This window comes from Aotus nancymaae, unplaced genomic scaffold (genome assembly GCF_030222135.1).
Source record: "Aotus nancymaae isolate 86718 unplaced genomic scaffold, 86718_ANA_hifiasm-v0.15.2.pri h1tg000089l, whole genome shotgun sequence".
Lineage (NCBI taxonomy): Eukaryota > Metazoa > Chordata > Mammalia > Primates > Aotidae > Aotus > Aotus nancymaae.
In genome coordinates, this window is record NW_026988504.1 from 24,533,652 (window position 1) to 24,554,788 (window position 21,137).

Consider the following 21,137-nt stretch of genomic DNA (forward strand, 5'->3'; position numbering starts at 1 on the left):
TAAGAAGGTAAACCTTGGGGCATTTTTCCAGATAAATCTGGGCTTTTCGTGTGCAAAGCATTGCTGCTTAGGTAACTAGTGATAATGCATCGGGCTCAATCCATGCTTTAGATATTTTTACTTTTCTTTTACTAGGCTTTTTCAAAATGGTGTATGTTTGTTGTATTTCTGAAGTCAAAATACCAAATCTAAAACAAGTGATTTTTTTAAAAAAAAATCTCTTGGCTGGGCACAGTAGCTCACACCTGTAATCCCAGTACTTTGGGAGGCTGAAGTGGATCACTTGAGATCAGGAGTTCCAGACCAGCCTAGCCAACATGGTGAAACCCCATCTTTACTAAAAATACAAAAATTAGCTGGGCCTGGTGGCAGGCACCTGTAATCCCAGCTACTTGGGAGGCTGAGGCAATAGATTCGCTTGAACCTGGGAGGCAGAGGTTGTAGTGAGCTGAGATCATGTCACTGCACTCCAGCCAGGGTGACAGAGCAAGACTGTCTCAAAAAACAAACAAAAAAACTCTTTGCTAAGTATTTCTTGCTGTTGAAATGCTGCTTACCATAGCTGACAATTTTGAACAAAAGTAAAGAATATATCTACAATATCAAAGTTAGTAATTCTTTCCCTAATGCTCCTTTTGTACTTTTGCTTATAAGGACTTAGTATATTTCATAGTCAGAGCTTCATAAACCCAGTTGTGTATCTTTTCATGGCCAGCCAAGTGTCTACATTTCAAAAACATTTTAAAGTTAAAATTCATTTCAAGAGTACTGTCTTCAGTCTACCAAAAGGGCTAAAAACATTTACTTTGGCTGGGCATGGTGGCTCACACCTGTAGTCCCAGCACTTTGGGAGGCCGAGGTGGGAGGATCACTTAAGGTCAGGTGTTCAAGACCAGCCTAGCCAACACAGCGAAACCCTGTCTATACTAAAAATACAAAAATTAGCTGGGTGTAGTAGTGTGCACCTGTAATCCCAGCTACTCAGCAAGCTGAGGCAGGAGAATCGCTTGAACCCGGGAGGCAGAGGTTGTAATGAGCCAAGATGGTGCCACTGCACTCCAGCCTGGGTGGCAGAGTGAGACTGTCTCAAAAAAAAAAATAATAATAATGACAAATAAAATGAAAACATTTACTTTTATTAACTGTGTGAATATTTACTCTGGTGGATGTAAGAGGAAAATAAAAAACACCCAAAGCACTGATTGTTTGTTCAACAGACTGTAAAGCATGGCTGTGTGGATACAAGCTCAGCAGCTCCAAGGAGAAGCCCTTCATCAGATGCAAGCGTTGTATGGCCAGCATTTTCCCATTGAGGTGCGGCATTATTTATCCCAGTGGATTGAAAGCCAAGCATGGTAGGTGAACAAGGATGTTTGCATCATATTTTGTGAAACACAAGAATATTGGAGTTGGGTTAGAAAGATGTCATGATGGCAACTTTAAAAGTTGTATTTAAACATTTTTAAATGTGATCCATGAAAAGGTATTTTTAAAAATTTTTCTTGGTGGGGCCTGTAAAAAAAAAAGGAAAAAAAAATTTTTTCTTGTTATAGCTGAAAGGTATTTAAGCCCATCTTAGATTGAGGGAGATGGAATAACTCTTGGGATTTTTTAAAACAGGATTTGTTCCCTTTAATACTAAATACTGGCTAAAAGCATCAGACTATTACTGCTAATAAAGAGCAGCCAACAGGTATGTTTCGAGTGCCCATAAGTGCTTAGTAGTGTCCTAAGTAGTAGAATTTGTGTAAAAAAAATTAATGCCCTACTTTGTGCTGTAATCCCAACATTTTGGGAGCCCAGGAGTTCAAGGACAGCCTGGGCAACATAGCAAAACCCTGTCTCTGCACAAAACACAAAAATTAGCCAGGTGTGGTGGTGTGCATGTGTAGTCCCAGCTACTCGGGAGACTGAGGTAGGAGGGTTGCTTGAGCCTGGGAGGCAGAGATTGCTGTAACCCATGATCACACCACTGCACTCCAGCCTGGGTAACAGAGCAAGACCCCGTCTGAAAACAAATAAACAAAATTAAAGCCTTCATCTCCAGATAATTCAGTGTTTCACTAGATGTGGTGGCACACACCTGTAATCCCAGTTACTCAGGATGCTGAGGTGGGAGGATTGCTTGACTTCAGCAGTTTGAGGCTAGCCTAGGCAGCGTAGCAAGATCCTATGTCAAAAAAAAAAAAAATTTCGTGTTTAACGGGGGAGGTAGGGTGGGAATATGCATATAATTTAATTATAATTTATTTCTTATAGTTTATTTTACTAAATGTAAATTATTTTACATTTCTTAACAAATTTACCTCTAATAAAAAATTTTAAATGAGTAATTTGACAGTAGAGACATTGGTGTTTTTAATTTATATGTATTTTACGTATACACATAAAGACTAAAAGAAAATTGGCTGGGTATTGTGGTTCATGCCTGTAATCCCAGCACTTTGGGAGGCTGAGGCAGGTGGATCACTTGAGGCCAGGAGTTCTGAGATCAGCCTGGCCAACATGGTGAAATCCCGTCTCTACTGAAAATACAAAACATCAGCTGTGCATCATCACGTGCACCTGTAATCCCAGCTACTCTGGAGGCTAAAGCACGAGAATCGCTTGACCTTGGGAGGCAGAGGTTGCAGTGAACCAAGATTGCACCACCAACCTCCAGTCTGGGCAACAAAGTGATAACACTAATTACATTCTGGTGGTAGATTAGACAAGCATTTTAATTTTTATTTTCCAGATTACTGATTACATACCTCAGGGAGGGGAGAGTTGTTTTAAATTTCTTTTAGAATTAGTACAGTGTAGTCAACTGACAGCACAGGTTTTTTTTTGTTGTTTTTTTTTTTGAGACGGCATCTTGCTCTGTCCCCAGGCTGGAGTGCAGTGGTGCAATCTCAGCTCACTGCAACCTCTGCCTCCTGGGTTCAAGCAATTCTTCCGCCTCAGCCTCCCGAGTAGCTGGGACCACAGGCGCGTGCCATCATGCCCGGCTAATTTTTGTATTTTTAGTAGAGATGGGGGTTTCACCATCTTGGCCAGGATGGTCTCAATCTCTTGACCTTGTGATCTGCCTGCCTCGGCCTCCCAAAGTGCTGGGATTACAGGCGTGAGCCACCGCGCCCGGCCGACAGCACAGGTTTTTAATTGGTATCATTATTACACACCAGGCAGCAGGATGTACCCTGCTCTGCTCAGGGTCTGGGAGCTTGCTAGTGGTTACAGTCTGTCAGTTGATCTGACATATTCATTAGATACTTCAAGCCTCACCGTCTTAACCAGGGGTCCTCTTTGACAGTCCCTGGGAGAAGCCAGCCTTGATGCTGCGATTTGTAGAGGACCATATACCTGTCTGTAATGTTGCCTTAGAATAATCGCACTTGTGTGTTAGTAGCAAATTTCTGTTCCGAAACCAAAGATCACCAAAGAAAGGCAATTTTCTAGGCAATTAAAAAAAAATCTCAGCTTTGTCTAATTAAGTGAGGGGGAAGAAATGATCTAAATATGAGAATGTCAGCTGTATCTTGTTAGTGCTTTCCACTCCCTTTTCATTTTCTCTCCTGTTTTCATGATTTGGAGGATTTAGAAAAACATGAGTAGGAAGTTTCCGTTAATTTCAGATTTCACTTAGCAGAGTTCCCATTTGGTCTTACTAAATGAATTAAAAGACTTGTGTTGATATTAAGGAAAATTTGAAATTTCTTTAGCTTTGGTTTTCTTCAGAATATAACTATTTTAATGAAGAATCTTCAATTCTTTATGTTTAAGCCATCGAAGCAAGTCTCTTTTTTTAACAGAGAATTAAGGTTTCAAGTAAAGAACCAGTACCTGACTTCTATGAGTTTTGCTCAGAGACTGAATCCTCTAAAGAGTGGGTTCCTGGGGCCGGATGTGGTGGCTCCCACCTGTAATCCCAGCACTTTGGGAAGCCAAGGCAGGTGGATCACGAGGTCAGCAGATCTAGACCAGCCTGACTAACATGGTGAAACCTCATCTCTACTAAAAATACAAAAATTAGCTGGGCGTGGTAGCACCCACCTGTAGTCCCAGGTACTCGGGAGGCTGAGGCAGGAGAATTACTTCAACCCAGGAGGTGGAGGTTGCAGTGAGCCGAGATTGCGCCACTGCACTCCAGCCTGGCAACAGAACGAGATTCTGTCTCAAAAAAAAAAAAAAAAGACTGGGTTCCTGGCCGGGCACGGTGGCTTATGCCAAGGTGGGTGGATTGCCTGAGCTTAGGAGTTCAAGACTAGCCTGGGCAACATGGTGAAACTCCATCTCTACTAAAAATACAAAAATTAGCTGGGCATGGTGGCACACGCCTGTAATTCCAGCTACTTGGGAGGCTGAGGCAGGAAAATCACTTGAACCCAGGAGGCGGAGGTTACAGTGAGCCGAGATCGTGCTACTGCACTCAAGCCTGGGTGACAGAGTGAGACTCCATCACAAAAAAAAAAAAAAAAAAAAAAAAAACCCCAGTGAATTTCCAGACCAGGGGCATTGTTGCCAGTTGAAACAGAGGTGCAGGGCTGCCCTCATTCCTTCCTGCCTTTCATTTAATACATACTCTATTTAATACATAGAGCACATATATTTAAAATTTGACTTGCTTTAACTGCCTTCTCAAGGTGCGGATTGGGGCATACTATTTGATAGAGTACGGTATCACTGTTTTTATATGCCTGTTGGTGCCTGTTTTTAAAATTAGTTGGTATCTTCAGGGATTTAGGGATGTCAGAGCCTTTTAGCTACCACTATCTTGTTTAGCTCCAGACCCAGTCAGCAGTTATTGAATGTTATTTCAGTCCAACAGCTGTTTGGTTTCTTCAGTGACTAAGTAATTTGGTACTTCCCAGTGTCAATGGTTGCCTAAGTTGTAGAAAGAAAGAAAGGAAAAAGGAAAGAAAGAGAGAAAAAAAAGAAAGGGAGGAAGGGAAGGAGGGAGGGAGGGAGGGAGGGAGAGAGACGATCCGACTCCTGTCACCAGTTAAATAGCTTGAAATCAATCCAAAGTCTGTAGTGTAGTTTCCCTTGTTTACTGGAAAAATAGGCATTGCCTTCAGGTCCCAGGTCTGCAACTAGTGATATAAATGTCTGACTCATATAAATTCTTGTAGGAACCCTCTGCCTGAATGTCTCATTAGGGCTTCTTAGAAATAGAAATAACTTGTTTCACCCGTCTCTACCTAAGAACCCCGCAGATACCAAACTCCTTGAGGCTGGAAAGGACATGTAGAAGAGTCTTGACCTTGTGCCTCCTTTACACCCATGAGGGGTAATTATAAATAGGAAATTATCCAAGTCCTTATTTCCCTCAGAGTACACAGAACACTTTCCTTTTCCCTGCATTTCCCGGAGCAAATAGCATAAGCACCAAGCACATCAGTGGGAGAAAGGAGAAACGGCAGTGCGTTGTTTAAAAAAAAAAAAAGAAATCTGCTGTACAATCCAACTATTTAGTGAATTACAAATAGATTAATGTAGGCATTGAGTCCATTTCTGTTAGGCTGTTTCTTAAAATTTGCAAGTGAGCTTCAAGAAGAAATCACTTTAGTTGAAGAAAAAGTGGGATGTGTTGAGGCTGCATTTATACAGGCTCATGTGCATGTATGTATACAGATTATGTAATTTTTTTCCCCTAGGGACTCAATAGATCTTGATAATCCACAGGAGAACATTAAGGCCACCCAACTCCTGGAGGGCCTGGTGCAAGAGCTGCAGAAGAAGGCGGAGCACCAGGTGGGGGAAGATGGGTTTTTACTGAAGATCAAGCTGGGGCACTACGCCACGCAGCTCCAGGTGGGTGTGGGCTCTGGGGTCACTCTTCATTATCTTCCCTCGGAGGTCTTCTTCCTGTAGAGACTGACTTTCTCTCCTTCAGCCCAGCATCGTTGAGTTACATGTTACATGCGTAAGGTTCTTATTGTTTGGTTTTGGTCTTTTTGTTTGTTTGTTTGTTTGTTTTACTTTTTATTTGAGAATAATTTCAAACTTCCAGAAAGTTATGAGAATCATACAAAGATTCCCTACCTATCCCCAGATTCACCTTTTGTTGACTTTTATGTTGTCTTATACTCCTTGCCGTCTCTCTACACACATTTTTTAGTCACTGGAGAGTAAGTTGCATACCTTGTGCCCCTGCACCACTGAGTACCTCTGTGCCTTTTCTTTTTTTTTTATTTTTATTTATTTATGTATATATTTTTGAGACAGAGTCTCGCTCTGTTGCCCAGGCTGGAATGCAGTGGCACAATCTCAGCTCACATGCAGTCTCTGCATCCCGGGTTCGAGTGATTCTCCTGCCTCAGCCTCCTGAGTAGCTGGGATTACAGGAGCCCGCCACCACACCTGGCAATTTTTTTTTTTTTTTTGTATTTTTAGTAGAGATGGGGTTTTGCCATGTTGGCCACGATGGTCTTGAACTCCTGACCTCAGGTGATCTGCCTACCTCGGCCTCCCAAAGTGCTGGGATTACAGGTGTGAGCCAGCTTGCCTGGCCCCTCTGTGCATTTTCTAAGAATGAACCTTGTCTTGCATGGTTAAAATACACTGATCAACTTCAGTAAATTTAGCATTGATATAATACTTTTAGGTACTCTTCTGGATTTCCTTTTTCATTTTTTGAAACGGAGTTTTGCTCTTGTTGCGCAGGCTGGAGTGCAATGGCGCAATCTCGGCTCACCACAACCTCCGCTCCTGGGTTTAAGTGATTCTCCTGCCTCAGCCTCCCAAGTAGCTGGGATTACAGGAGTGCGCTACCACACCCGACTAATTTTGTATTTTTAGTAGAGACAGGGTTTCTCCATGTTGGTCAGGCTGGTGTTGAATTCCCAACCTCAGGTGATCCACCTGCCTTGGCCTCCCAAAGTGCCGGGATTACAGGCATAAGCCACCACGCCTGGCCTGGATTTCCATTTTGTCAACTAACTCAAACATGTCCCTAAGGGTATTTTTCCCTGCAGCAGTCCAGAATCCAGTCCAAGATCACATATTGCATCTAGTTGTCATGTCTCTTTAATCTCCTTTCATCTGGAACCATTTTGCGACCTTGTCTTTCATTACATTGACATTTTAAAATAATTCATGTAGCCTGGGCACAGCGGCTCACGCCTGTAATATCAGCACTTTGGGAGGCCAAGGCAGGCAGATCGCCTGAGATCAGGAGTTCAAGACCAGTCTGGCCAATATGGTGAAACCCCGTCTCTACTAAAAATACAGACATTAGCCGGGTATGGTGACATGCACCTGTAATCCCAGCTACTCGGGAGGCTGAGGCAGGAGAATTGCTTGAACCCAGGAGGTGGAGGTTACAGTGAACCAAGACCATGCCATTGCACTCCAGCCTGGGTGACAGAGTGAGACACTGTCTCAAGAAGAAAATAATAATAACTCTTGTACCCCCTACTTTTTAAAGATAAAATGTTCCTCATTTGGGGTTTGTCTGATGTTTCCTCATGATTATGTTCACGTTGCACATCTCCAAGCAGACTTCTAAACATAATTGGCTGTCCATGTCCGTGGGTTCTGCATCCTCCGATTCCACCAAAATATTTAGGAAAATTAAAAAAGTAACAATACAACAATTTTTAAAACACAAATAAAAAAAGATATGACAGAACAGCTTTTTACATAGTATTTCCTTTGTATCAGATAGTATAAGCGATCTGTAGGTGGTTCAAAGTGTACGGAGGATTGCATGGGTTCTATGCAAAACGATACCATTTTATATAAGGAACTTGATCATCTGCAGATTTTGGTATCCAAGAGGGTCCTGGAACCAGCCCCCACAGATACCAAGGAACAACTGTAGGTGACATTGTATCCTTCTCGGGTATCACATCCAGAGGCAGGGAGTGTCCCACGTCCCCTCAGTGGTATTAGTTTTGATTGCCCAGTTGAGGTGGCGTCCAGTTCCTCCTCTGGCGAGGCTTTTTTTTTTTTTTTTTTGAGATGGAATCTCGCTCTGTCGCCCAGGCTGGAGTGCAATGGCGTGATCTTGGCTCACCACAACCTCCACGTCCCGGGTTCAAGCGATTCTCCTGCGTCAGCTTCCCAGGTAGCTGGGACTACAGGCAGGCACCACCATACCCAGCTAATTTTTGTGTTTTTAGTAGAGACAGGGTTTCACCTTGCTAGCCAGACTGGTTTTGAAATCTTGACCTCACCCACCTCAGCCTCCCAAAGTGCTGGGATTACAGGTGTGGGCCACCTCACCCAGCTCTGGGAAGGCTTTTAAAACTTACGTATTCCGTTTTTAAGAATGTTCCCCGAGTACTTTAGGCAAATTAAGATGCAAGACGTAAAACAGCACTTTGAGAGGCCGAAGTAGGTGGATCACCTGAGGTCAGGAGTTCCAGACAAGTCTGGCCAACATGGTGAAACCCCATCTCTACTAAAAAGACAAAAATTAGCCAGGCATGGTGTCAGGTGCCTGTAATCCCAGCTACTCGGGAGGCTGAGGCAGGAGAATCACTTATCGCTTGAACCTGGGAAGCAGAGGTTGCAGTGAGCTGAGACTGCACCACTACACTCCTGCCTGGGTGACAGAGCGAGACTGAGTATTAAAAAAAAACAGAAGTAGTAAAACGATCTTACCTTCTCACTGTAATTGGCTTTCTGTGATGTGCCTCTTTTTCCCGTTGGTATTGGAGGAGCAGTGTCTTCTGTAATTATGCCATCAGGTCCCTCAGGAGGCTCCCCATCCTGAAGCAGGGATAGGCTCCATAGTGTGGAGTGGCACAAAGTGATGTCTGCTGTTGGATTCTTTCAGAACACGTATGACCGCTGCCCCATGGAGCTGGTCCGCTGCATCCGCCATATATTGTACAATGAACAGAGGTTGGTCCGAGAAGCCAACAATGTGAGTGTCCCATGGGGATGGGGAGTGCATTCGGGAAGTCTTTTCTTACCCACCTCCCTCTGGACCCACCTTTGTCAAGGTGACTCAGGGTGCACAATTGGTGTCTCTTTAAAGAGAAAGTTGTCCTAAGGGGCACAAAAGAAATAGGAGACATGACTGAGTGTGGCGCAGCACTTTGGGAGACTGAGGCAGGCAGATTGCTTGAGCCCAGGAGTTGGAGACCACCCTGGGCAACATGGTGAAACCCCATCTCTACCAATAATTAAAAAAAAATTAGCTGGGCATGGTGGCACACGCCTGTAGTCCCAGCTGTTTGGGAAGCTGAGGTGGGAAGATCACTTGAGCCCAGGAGGTAGAGGCTGCAGTGAGCCGTGATTGCACCACTGCACTCCAGCCTGGGTGATGGAGTGAGACCCTGTCTCAAAAAAAAAAAAAGAAGAAGAAGAAGAAATTGAAGACGTGGTCTCTGATCTTCACTGATTTATAACCTTGATGAGCTTGCAACCACAAAACAATATGAACAAGTGCAAAGTAATTTGACCTCAGCTGAACAATTTTTTAGTAAAGGCAGCTCATATTCAGGTGAGAATGCTTAGCCCCTAAATCAGGTGTGGAATGAGTGGTCCGACCAGGTCACTTGCAGGGCTGGATCCACAGAGACCTTGTTTATGCCTCCCCCATCACTTCATTTGGGGGTCTCCAGGATGCCTGTGAGAGGTCTGGCCTCTTCCGTGGCGGAGGCAGATGATTCCATCACGAGGCTGTCTTGAATGGGGACACAGCTGATGTGTGTTCACCTGGCCCACTCCCCACAGCCTCTCTAATGCTTAATGCCATCCTTGCATTGGGTCGTGAGTGGAAGGGGAATTACTTCACCTCCTCATTAGTAGGAAAACCCAGGTGACCCTGAAATGGGTTATGTTCTAGTCTCTCGAAAGGTAATTTGATAGATCCTGTTTGGGATACTCTGGTGGAGGCCAGATCTGCAATGGAAGCTTCTCCCATGCTTTGTGATTTGAGGCGTGATCTGTCCACTCACCTGTTTCTCACTTTTTCTACCCTACCCTATGTCTTACACGTGATGTTTGCTATTCCTCCAACTAAAAATTTACCTTTTGGGATCTTCGCCTGGTTGTAGGAGCTGGCATAAGCTTTTCCTGGGGATTAAGGCCTCAGGCTTCCTCCCATTCCCACTGCCCTGCACTGCCCCCCATCTGTTCCCAGGGTAGTTCTCCGGCTGGAAACCTTGCTGACACCATGTCCCAGAAACACCTGCAGATCAACCAGACATTTGAGGAGCTGCGACTGGTCACACAGGACACAGAGAATGAGCTGAAGAAGCTTCAGCAGACTCAGGAGTACTTCATCATCCAGTACCAGGAGAGCCTGAGGATCCAAGGTGAGGCGCGGTATGGGGAGCCGTGTGTGGGCTGAGGAGGGTGGGTGGGGGTCTAGAAAGCAGCTCTGGTGAGGTTGGGAGAAAGCCCGTTTCCATTCAGAGGCAGTGACCTTTCTCTGAATAGTAGGGACTTATTTGCATTGAAGACAGTGCTGAGAGGATGAGAGTTAGAGAGGGAGATGACAGGGCACCTGCCCTTGAGTGCGGGTCTCACTCAGGTCCCCAGATCCAGGGAGCTTCTGCGCTGCTAGGGAAAACATTTCCTCTTTTTAGAAGGAGCTCACAGTCTAAATACTTCATAGCATAATACCTTTGTATATAGTAGGCATATTAGAAGTTGAGCTTTTTTGGTGCTAGGCACACAGAAATTTTTTTTAAAAAGTTGAGCTTTACTGAAATGATAAATAGAAATTATATAATTACATGTTTAAAAAAAATTCTGGTTGGGCTCGGTGGCTCACATCTATAATCCCAGCACTTTGGGAAGCTGAGGCCAGCAGATCACCTGAGGTCAGACGTTCGAGACCAGCCTGGCCAACATGGTGAAACCTCATCTCTACTAAAAATACAAAATTAGTTGGGCATGGTGGCACACGCCTGTAATCCCAGCCACTTGGGAAGCTGAGGCAGGGGAATCACTTGAACCCGGAAGGCGAAGGTTGCAGTGAGCCAAGATCTCACCATTGCACTCCAGCTTGGGTGAAAAGAGCAAAACTCTGTCTCAAAAAAAAAAAAAAAAAATTATAAGCTGGGAGTGGTTTTGCACACCTATAATCCTGGTGCTTTGGGAGGCCAAGGCAGGAGGATCACTTGAGGCCAGTAGTTTCAGACTAGTTTGGGCAATATAGCAAGAGCCTACTGTCTCTAAGAGGGAAAAACCTTTCTAAGCAGGGACAGTGTAAGTACTAAGGATCCGTATTTGTGGTAACTGACTTCTAATGTTCTGTGCAGTTATTCACAGAAATCTTCCTGGAACAGAGTACACTTACGCACCTTAGGTAGCCCCTATGGACAAAGCTCCCCTAGCCTGGTACGAATCCTGCTTAGTACTTGGGGCACAGAGAGCTTCAGTCTGTCATGAGGCTATGGAGCCCCACCAGCGCCCCCTCTTGACCCTGTAGCAATTTGGCAGTTTGAGCTATTAATAATAGTTTCCTCTCTCTGCTTCCATGCCCAGTTCAGAGTCTCAGGGAAACCTTATCTCAGCCACCCAGCCCCTGCAAACACACACACACAGCACGTGCTCCTCTCAGTCTATGCATGTAGGCTCCATCTTATGTCTGTAGGGATATTACTTATTTACTCTTTGTCTCCTCCACTGGAATATAAATCTTTGAGAAGGGACTGTATCTTTTATCTCTGTACGCTGAGGCCAGCACAGTGCTGGAAACTTAACAGTTACTGAGTCGGGGTTGACTGGATGATTCTAGTATGTCTTCTTGTTATCTGAACCTATCCCAGACTGGCCCTAGAAGAAGAGCAGCTCCTTCTAAGAATGGAAACAGGAGATTGCAAGCTGTTCTTTCTACCCAAGTCCTTAGATTGTTGACAGTGTTTCTGATCCCACACCTGGGTTTTCTGTTTCCTGGGCACGGTGATGGATTAGGTTTGGATCCATCATGCAATGTCTCCTCAGTCCCGTTTGTCAAGTTCACTCAGCAGAAACACGGACTGTTGATCTGTTTGTGCCAGGGAAGGCTCAGCTGCCTTCAGTGGAGGCGGGAAAACCTCCTTCCCAAAAGCTTCTGCAAATTTCCAGGAGAGACCTAAGTGGGTCCCTTGCGTAGGAAGGCTGGGTCAGCCAGGAGCTCCACCAAGACATGCTGGTGTGCACATCTTCTGACTCAGCTCAAGCAAGGACACTGGGCTGTTGAGAAGGTGACAGGAAGGGATTAATAGTCCCAGCATGGGGGACAGGGGCTGTCTTTGGGAGGGTGGGGCGGGCCTGCCTGTGGTGGCTGTAACTGTAGCTGTGGACATGTTTAGTTCCTTAGGCTGCGTTATTGATACACAGGTGTTCCTGTGTTCCACATTCCCTGTGTCTTAACGTATTTCATAATGGATACTTTTTAAAAAGGTAGGGAGGCCTGACTTACTCCCTCTCCCACCATCAAAGAGACTGCTCACAGCTGGTGTGGAGAGAAGCCACCTCCCTTCAGCCTCCCTTTTCTGAGAGAATCTGGGTGGCTCTGTGTCCCCAATGGGCCCTGGACATGCTCTCCCTCTGCCGTCTGTCTGTCTCCCCTGGTTGGTCGTCTGAGCTCACAGTCGCCTGGACAAACATGCTGGGCCCCTTCCAGCCCCTCGAGAAGTTCATCGTCCCCTGAGGAGGAACTGCTGTGCTCAGGGACGAGACAGAGCCAGGGCTGGGGTTCCCTTAGGAGGCCTTGCTATGGAGGAATGGGGCCGAGCACCTGCTTGTCTCTGTCACTGCTCTCTGTCCCATTTCCCGTTAGCCAAGAAAGATGAATCTCACACAGAGCCCACCCATGCCAGGCAGTTTTTTTGGTATCTTCCATGTCCTCATGTATTTAATCTTCAAGCACCCCACTGAGGCAGCTGCCGAGATTCTCCTGTTTTACATGTGGGGAAGCCGAGGCACAGGAAAGGAAAGCAATTTTCCCAGGTTCACCCACAGCCAAGGTCATGGGCACACTTCCACCCTAAGCAGCCTGGCCCCGCCAGGCAGTGAGAAGATGGCTGGCAGCCCTGTGGGGCAGGCAGACAGGAGATAGGCAGGACTCCTCCCGAGCTGCCCCAGCATCCCATGTGCCCCCAGAGGGGACGCTCAGAGTCAGGAGGCTGGTGAGTAGGCCCAGAGGTGCCTCCCGAGGCACACATTCGTCTTGGCGCCCCGAGCTGTTAGGAACACCGACTCGCCCTTGATGCAGCGTCTGAGCCTGGGAAGGTCTCGCTCCAGAACAAGCAAGTGGGCTCCTCTGGGCCTCCTGTTGGATTCTGGGAGGTGACGGTCATGGTGCCCTGTCCCCTCCTCTAGCTCAGTTTGCCACGCTGGGCCAGCTGAGCCCCCAGGAGCGTCTGAGCCGGGAGACGGCGCTCCAGCAGAAGCAGGTGTCCCTGGAGGCCTGGCTGCAGCGCGAGGCGCAGACGCTACAGCAGTACCGCCTGGTGAGTGGGGTCCTGGGCCTCTCCTGGGCATGGGTGCCACAAAGTCAGTCTCTGGGGACCCGAGGGAGGGCTGGGACCGGGATGAGAGCAGAACCTGGGAGGGCAGGAGGCCTTTTTACCTGGGGGCCATACGAGGCAGAGCAGCTTGGGGAGAGAGAAGGGCCTGGGCCCTGCCCTGCCGTTTCCCAGCGAGGCCCTGCGGGGTTCTCTGGGAGCCCAGAAGGGGCTGTTCTCCTCCCTCCCTCAGGAGCTGGCCGAGAAGCACCAGAAGACCCTGCAGCTGCTGCGGAAGCAACAGACCATCATCCTGGATGACGAGCTGATCCAGTGGAAGCGGCGGCAGCAGCTGGCCGGCAATGGCGGGCCCCCTGAGGGCAGCCTGGACGTGCTACAGTCCTGGTAACGGTGTGGAGCAGCCAGCGGGCAGGGCAGGAGGGGCCGCGGGGACCCCAACTGCTTCTGCCTCCTGCGCTGGCTCCTGCAGCAGGCCCCCTCCGTCCTGGGACAGCTCTTGTTTCTGTAGGGGCCTGAGTCCTGATTCAGACTTTGGTCCGCCGTCCTGTGCCACCTCCCCCAGGAAGGGGGCTGCTGTTCTGGGGGTAGGACAGGGCTCGGGTATGCGGAGTGACGTTCAGGCTGGTTGGGCCTAGTCAGGGTCCCCTCCTGTGAACGTCTCTAATTCTTTGAGGCAGGGAGCTCTGCTGTTCCTGTGGGTGGGAAGTGTGGGGAAAGCACAGAGCCTTCCTGGGCGAGACCTTCCCGGGGGAGGAGGAGCCGTGTCTTGGGGCTGGGCTCTGGCCTGGAGTCTGTGCAGAGAAGCCAGTGTCCTGTTGGCCTTGGGGCTCCGTGCAGGTGTGAGAAGTTGGCCGAGATCATCTGGCAGAACCGGCAGCAGATCCGCAGGGCTGAGCACCTCTGCCAGCAGCTGCCCATCCCCGGCCCAGTGGAGGAGATGCTGGCCGAGGTCAACGCCACCATCACGGACATCATCTCAGCCCTGGTGACCAGGTGACGGCTGCCTGTTGGCCATACCCGGGGCTTGGGGCAGCTCCCATGGGGTGGGCGTGTGGGGGGCCACAGGTGCTTTCCAGACCAGCAGCTTCACCTTCATCCTTGTCTCTCTTTGCCTCTCATCCCTCCCCACTCCGTCTCCAGTTACTGTGGCTGCTGGGTGCCGCCCTTGCCCAGTTTCTCTTGTAGACACTGCAAGGGATGTCCTTGGGTGGCATCCCATGCCAGCTGCTGCATTCATCTCACTCCCCCTCTCCAGCCTCTCCCTGGACTCTCACGGCCTCCTTGGGAACAGAGGCTGTGCCGTGCTCTTCCTCACCTGCTGAGCCCCTCGGGAGGCAGCCCCATTCCCACCACAGAGGGACCGAGACCCCTTTCCCCGAGCCAGCCCCTCATCGTGCGTCCGTCCCTGTGTCCCCTGCAGCACATTCATCATTGAGAAGCAGCCCCCTCAGGTCCTGAAGACCCAGACCAAGTTTGCAGCCACTGTGCGCCTGTTGGTGGGCGGGAAGCTGAACGTGCACATGAACCCCCCCCAGGTGAAGGCGACCATCATCAGTGAGCAGCAGGCCAAGTCTCTGCTCAAGAACGAGAACACCCGCAAGTAATTGTGCAGCTTCTTCTTCCCTGCTGCTTGTCTCACGTCCTGGCAACAGGAGAAAAGAATTCTGCCTCCTGTGTCAGATCCCTGTTTGCCCCTCTGGCCTCTTCTGGCTGTCAGAAAAGAAATATAAGGAAGTTATTGGGCTGGGCGTGGTGACTTATACCTGTAATCCCAGCACTTTGGGAGGCCAAGGCGGGCAGATCACCTGAGGTCAGAAGTTTAAGACCAGCCTGGCCAACCTGGCAAAACCCCGTCTCTACTAAAAATACAAAAAATTAGCTGGGCATGGTGGTGCGCACCATAATTCCAGCTACTCTGGAGCTTGAGGCAGGAGAGTTGCTTAAACCCAGGTAGTAAAAGTTGCAGTGAGCCAAGGTTGTGCCACTACACAACAGCCTGGGCAAGAGCAAAACTCCATCTCACAAAAAAAAACAGCTTCTTCAGTGAACTTTTTTCTGTGAATATAGTTTGATTTTGTTTCATTTTGTAGTGGTATGTCTGAGAAAATTACATGTATGTGTTATATAGCTAACATTTCCTTTAAATGATGTACATTTTTAGCAAACTTCTCTATTTCCTGCTACCCCAAATTATATTATGTACCGCACATGTCCTGAGTCCCTGGCCTGGGTTTGGAGCTGATCTCTCTCTGATTTGCAGTGATTACAGCGGCGAGATCTTGAACAACTGCTGCGTGATGGAGTACCACCAAGCCACGGGCACCCTCAGTGCCCACTTCAGGAACATGGTGAGGGTGGAAGAAGAGGAAGAATGAATGTTTTCCAGTTCTTAGAGAACAACTTTCATCTTACATCTCATATTCCTCCTTTGCAGTCCCTGAAACGAATTAAGCGGTCAGACCGTCGTGGTGCAGAGTCGGTGACAGAAGAAAAGTTTACAATCCTGTTCGAATCCCAGTTCAGCGTTGGTGGAAATGAGCTGGTTTTTCAAGTCAAGGTAAAGCCTTCCCTCAGCTCTGTGTGTGTGTGTGGCGGTGAGGGGGGTTGTACTTCGTTTTATAAAAGAATTTTTTTTTAATCACATAGCATCTTCTTCTTTTTGACTGTTTGTAAACTGAAAATGGACTGACCTCACACTGAGAACTGTATCTCTTAGATTCTCTTAAGACATGAACAAAGACCAGGCACAGTGGCTCACGCCTATAATCCCAGCACTTTGGGAGGCTGAGGCAGACAGATCACTTGAGGTCAGGAGTTCAAGACCAGCCTGGCTAACACAGTGAAACCCTGTCTCTACTAAAAAATTAGCCAGGCATGGTGGTGTGCACCTGTAATCTCATCTACTCAGGATGCTGAGGTGGGAGAATCACTTGAACCCAGGAGGCTGAGGTTGCAGTGAACTGAGATCGTATCACTGCACTCCAGCCTGGGCAAAAAAGTGAGACCCTGTCTCAAAAAAAACAAAACAAAACATGAACAAACAAGGCCCAGTGCAGTGCTCACACCTGTAATCTCAACACTTTGGGAGGCTGAGGCAAGAAGATTGCTTGAATTCAGGAGTTCAAGACTAGCCTGGGCAACATAGTGAGACCTTGTCTCGACCAAAAAATTAAAATTAAAATTAAACATGAACAAACAGTAATGAACAGAACTAGTTGGATAGATAGACTACAAAATGGATTATGAGAAACATTACTCGGGATGAATTTGAGTAGAGGTTGTGGTAAGTTTTACACATTTATTTGTAATTTTTTTCCCAGAAATGTCTCCAGTAGTCTCTTTTGTCTCTCCTGTTCTCCATGTAACTTTGAGACACTTTATCCTACAGAAATATCTAAGCAACATTGCCTGTAAAATACTTAAAATGTCTAAGATTGTGCCAGGGTGAAAAGTCATATTATTCCCAGGGCCATTTAGATTCTGTGTCTGAGAGGAACATTAACTGAAACTTGGAAAAGGGAAGTGTTGTGATAGTAAGAGAAGGAGAAGAACTTGAGGCTGGTGGGCGCTCAGCCTTCTCTTGTGTTTTTAGACCCTGTCCCTGCCAGTGGTGGTGATTGTTCATGGCAGCCAGGACAACAATGCGACAGCCACCGTTCTCTGGGACAATGCTTTTGCAGAGCCGGTGAGTGGATTCCTCAGGCATGTGGGTCTCCAAATCAATGCCAGTGTCATGAACCTCATTTATGTATTATCCCTTTAAAAAGCATAAGAGCCGGGCATAGTGGTTCACGCCTGTCATCTCAGTACTTTGGGAAGCCGAGGTGAATGGATCACAAGGTTGAGGTGGTCAGATCACAAGGTCAAGAGATCGAGACCATCCTAACCAACATGGTGAAATCCCATCTCTATTAAAAACAAAAAAATTAGCTGGGCATGGTGGTGCGTGCCTGTAGTCCCAGCTACTTGGGAGGCAGAGGCAGAAGAATCACTTGAAACCAGGAGGCAGAGGTTGCAGTGAGCCAAGATCACGCCACTGCACTCCAGCCTGGGTGACAGAGCAAAACTCTGTCTAAAAAAAAAAAAAAAAAGCATTGGAAAAGCCTGGGTGCAGTGGCTCACGCCTATAATCCCAGCACTTTGGGAGGCTGAGGCACGTGGATCACCTGAAGTCAGGAATTCGAGACCAGGCTGGCAAAACGCTGTCTCTACTAAAAAATACAAAAAATCAGCTGGGCATGGTGGCATGCCCCTGTAGTCCCTGCTACTTGGGTGGCTGAGGCACAAGAATCACTTGAGGCCGGGTGTGGTGGCTCACACCTGTAATCCAAGCACTTTGGAGGCCAAGGTGGGCGGATCACCTGAGGTCGGAAGTTCAAGACCAGCCTGACCAACATGGTGAAACCCCGTCTTTAAAAAAAAATAAAAAATCACTTGAACCCAAGTGGCAGAGGTTGCAGTGAGCCAAGATCACACCATTGCACTCCAGCCTGGGCAACAGAGCGAGACTCCATCTCAAAAAAAAAAAAAAAAAGTGGCTGGGCACAGTGGCTCACAAGGCCAAGGCATGTGGATTACCTGAGGTCAGGAGTTGGAGACCAGCCTGGCCAACATGGTGAAACCCTGTCTCTACTAAAAATAAAAAATAAGCCGGGTGTGGTGTTGGGTGCCTGTAATCCCAGCTACTTGGGAGTCTGAGGCAGGAGAATCACTTGAACCCAGGAGGCGGAGGTTGCAGTGAGCCAAGATCGCATCACTGCACTTCAGCCTGGGCGACAGAGTGAGACTTCCTCTCAAGAACAAAAAAAAAAAAAATAGGAAAAAAGATGCTGTTTTCTTTAGTGGGAGGCAGAATAGAAAGAATGCGGAAAGTGGAAAGAACATGGGCTTGACTTCAGCCAAGGTTTGAACTGAGACTCCATTTCCTCACTCCATGAGTACACGGAAGTTCACTTTCCCCCTCTGAGCCTGAGTTTCCAGTAAGTGTCTGCAGCACAGGGATACTCTTGATCTACTCGTGCAGACACTTACTTGTTAGGGAGATTAAATTAGGTAACATAGAAAATGCTTGTCACGAGGTCAGTCCTGAAACTATTTTGAATCCTCGGGTGAAACTATGAATGGGATTTGGGACTCCCAGGTTCCCTCCTGAGGTTAGCATCTCAAGAGGCTCACTTTAGCATAGAAGTTGCTTCCTATCCTCTACCTTTCAATAAATGAAGATGCCATTAGATTTCTTTTCCAAATTTTAGTTTCTGTGATTCATTTCAGGTCTCTCATGAAGAATGAGATGCTTTGCCTCAAGGAAGATACAATTTGGATTTATGCACCCAAATTCTATCTGAATCCTACTAGCGTGCTGCTTGATGAGCATTTTAAAGATCTTGTAGGCCAGGCGCCATGGCTCACACCTGTAATCCTAGCATTCTAGCAAGCCAAGGCAGGCGGATCCCTTGATCAAGCTGCAGACTAGCCTAGGCAACATGGCAAAATCGTGTCTCTACAAAAAATTAACCAGGCCGGGCGCGGTGGCTCACGCCTGTAATCCTAGCACTTTGGGAGGCCGAGGTGGGTGGATCACCTGAGGTCAGGAGTTCAAGACCAGCCTGGCCATCATGGTGAAACCCCATCTTTTTTCAAAAAACAAAACAAAACAAAAAAATAAAAATAACCAGGTGGCCGCGTGGTGGCTCATGCCTGTAATCCAAGCACTTTGGAGGCCAAGGCAGGCGGATCACCTGAGGTCAGGAGTTCAAGACCAGCCTGACCAACATGGTGAAACCCCGTCTTTTTAAAAAAAAAGAAAAAAAAATTAACCAGGCATGATACACCAGCCTGTAGTCCCAGCTACTTGGGGGGCTGAGGCAGGAGGATCGCTTGGGCCCAGAAGGTCCAGACCACAGTGAGCCAAGATCGTGCCTCTATTTTCCAGCCCAGGTGACAAGGCAACACCCTGTCTCAAAAAAAAAAATTTTTTTTTAGTAGACAAAGGTCTATTTGTTACATATTTTCAGCAGAGATGAGCCCATGAAAGCATGATAAAAGGGTTATTATTTGGGATATAAGAGTATGTCCTTCTCTAAGTATCTCCAACAAACCTGGACTATGTTTTGTTTTGTGGCTATTAGAACATAGGATTTGACTGTTAGTTCAGCAGCTCATTTACAAAACAGCATGGATGGCACGGGTTACCTTCTAGTTGTGTGTAAAGAAGGTAAAATGGAACCTTCTGGTTCATGTGGAGAGGCTTAACATTTCCCAGCAGTCCTCTTTAGAGAACAGTATTTTACTGCAAAGGTGAGATTTTTAAGAGATTCTACCATGCTTCACTTAACAAACCTTGAATTGGAGGCTCCTTTTTGAAAATATCTGCCTACCTCTTGTCCTGATAAGCCTCCTGGATAAGATGGTCACATTTCTCATTTCCTTCCTGCCTGTACACAGATCCACTCTCTGTGAAACTTCCGCATCTCCTGTACCGTGTAATTACTGAAGTATCTTGTCTAAATAAATAAGCATTTTTTTCTTCTTTTTTTATTCTTTTATTTTTATTTTATAAATAAGCATTTTTAACATTGTCAGCTATGTTAATGACTACTGTATATCTTATGCTATTTTATTTTTTTAATTTTTGAGATGGAATCTCGCTCTGTCACCCAGGCTGGAGTACAGTGACACAATCTCAGCTCACTGTAGCTTCTGCCTCCTAGGTTCAAGCTATTCTTCTGCCTCAACCTCCCAAGAAGCTGGGATTACAGGCATGTGCCACCACACCCAGTTAATTTTTTTTTTTTTTTTTTGTGACGGAGTTTCCCTCTTGTTACCCAGGCTGGAGTGCAATGGCGCGATCTCAGCTCACCGCAACCTCCGCCTCCTGAGTTCAGGCAATTGTCCAACCTCAGCCTCCTGAGTAGCTGGGATTACAGGCACGCAACCACCATGCCCAGCTAATTTTTTTGTATTTTTAGTATAGACAGGGTTTCACCATGTTGACCAGGATGGTCTCGATCTTTTAACCTTGTGATCCACCTGCCTCGGCCTCCCAAAGTGCTGGGATTACAGGCGTGAGCCACCGCGCCCAACCAATTTTTTGTATTTTTAGTAGAGACCAGGTCTCACCATGTTGGCCAGGCTGGTCTCAAACTCCTGACCTCAAGTGAACCACCCGCCTCAGCCGCCCAAAGTGCAGGAATTACAGGCATGAGCCACCACATCCAGCCAATCTTATGCTATTTTAAAATGAAGACTTTTGGCCAGACACAGTGGCTCACGCCTGTAATCCCAGCACTTTGGGAGGCTGAGGCAGGCGGATCACCTGAGGTCAGGAGTTTGAGACCAGCTTGGCCAACATGGTGAGACCCCCATCTCTACTAAAAATACAAAAATTAGCTAGACATGGTGGCACGTGCCTGTAATCCCAGCTACTCAGGAGGCTGAAGCAGGAGAATCACTTGAATCCAGGAGGCAGAGGTTGCAGTGACCTGAGATCACGCCACTGCACTCCAGCCTGGGCAACACAATGAGACTCTGTCTCTAAAAACTGAAAAATAAAATAAAGACCTGTGGCCAGCCACGGTGGCTCATGCCTGCAATCCCAGCACTTTGGGAGGCCAAGGCAGGTGGATGACTTGAGCCCAGGAATTTGATTCCAGCCTGGTCACATGGCAAAACCCTGTCTCTACAAAAAATATAAAAATTAGCCTGTTGTGGTAGTGTGTGCCTGTAGTTCCAGCTGTT

General features: G+C 47.2%; 1 protein-coding gene across 3 annotated transcripts in view; it reads left to right on the forward strand.

The window, feature by feature from the left end:
- The window catches only part of LOC105711172 (signal transducer and activator of transcription 5B), a 78,222-nt gene that overhangs the window by 44,376 nt on the left and 12,709 nt on the right, over positions 1-21,137 (forward strand). For 2 of the 3 annotated variants that reach the window (XM_064369459.1, XM_064369460.1), the window contains exons 2-12: positions 1,218-1,355; positions 5,640-5,796; positions 8,768-8,857; positions 10,082-10,256; positions 13,255-13,385; positions 13,633-13,784; positions 14,238-14,393; positions 14,821-15,000; positions 15,661-15,748; positions 15,835-15,957; positions 16,993-17,085. In XM_064369459.1, the coding sequence (XP_064225529.1) occupies positions 1,228-1,355; positions 5,640-5,796; positions 8,768-8,857; positions 10,082-10,256; positions 13,255-13,385; positions 13,633-13,784; positions 14,238-14,393; positions 14,821-15,000; positions 15,661-15,748; positions 15,835-15,957; positions 16,993-17,085 (1,473 nt within the window). In that variant the 5' untranslated portion in view covers positions 1,218-1,227. Of the gene's footprint in view, positions 1-1,217; positions 1,356-5,639; positions 5,797-8,767; positions 8,858-10,081; positions 10,257-13,254; positions 13,386-13,632; positions 13,785-14,237; positions 14,394-14,820; positions 15,001-15,660; positions 15,749-15,834; positions 15,958-16,992; positions 17,086-21,137 lie in introns of those variants that run through there. The other variant, XM_064369461.1, reaches the window with a different exon arrangement.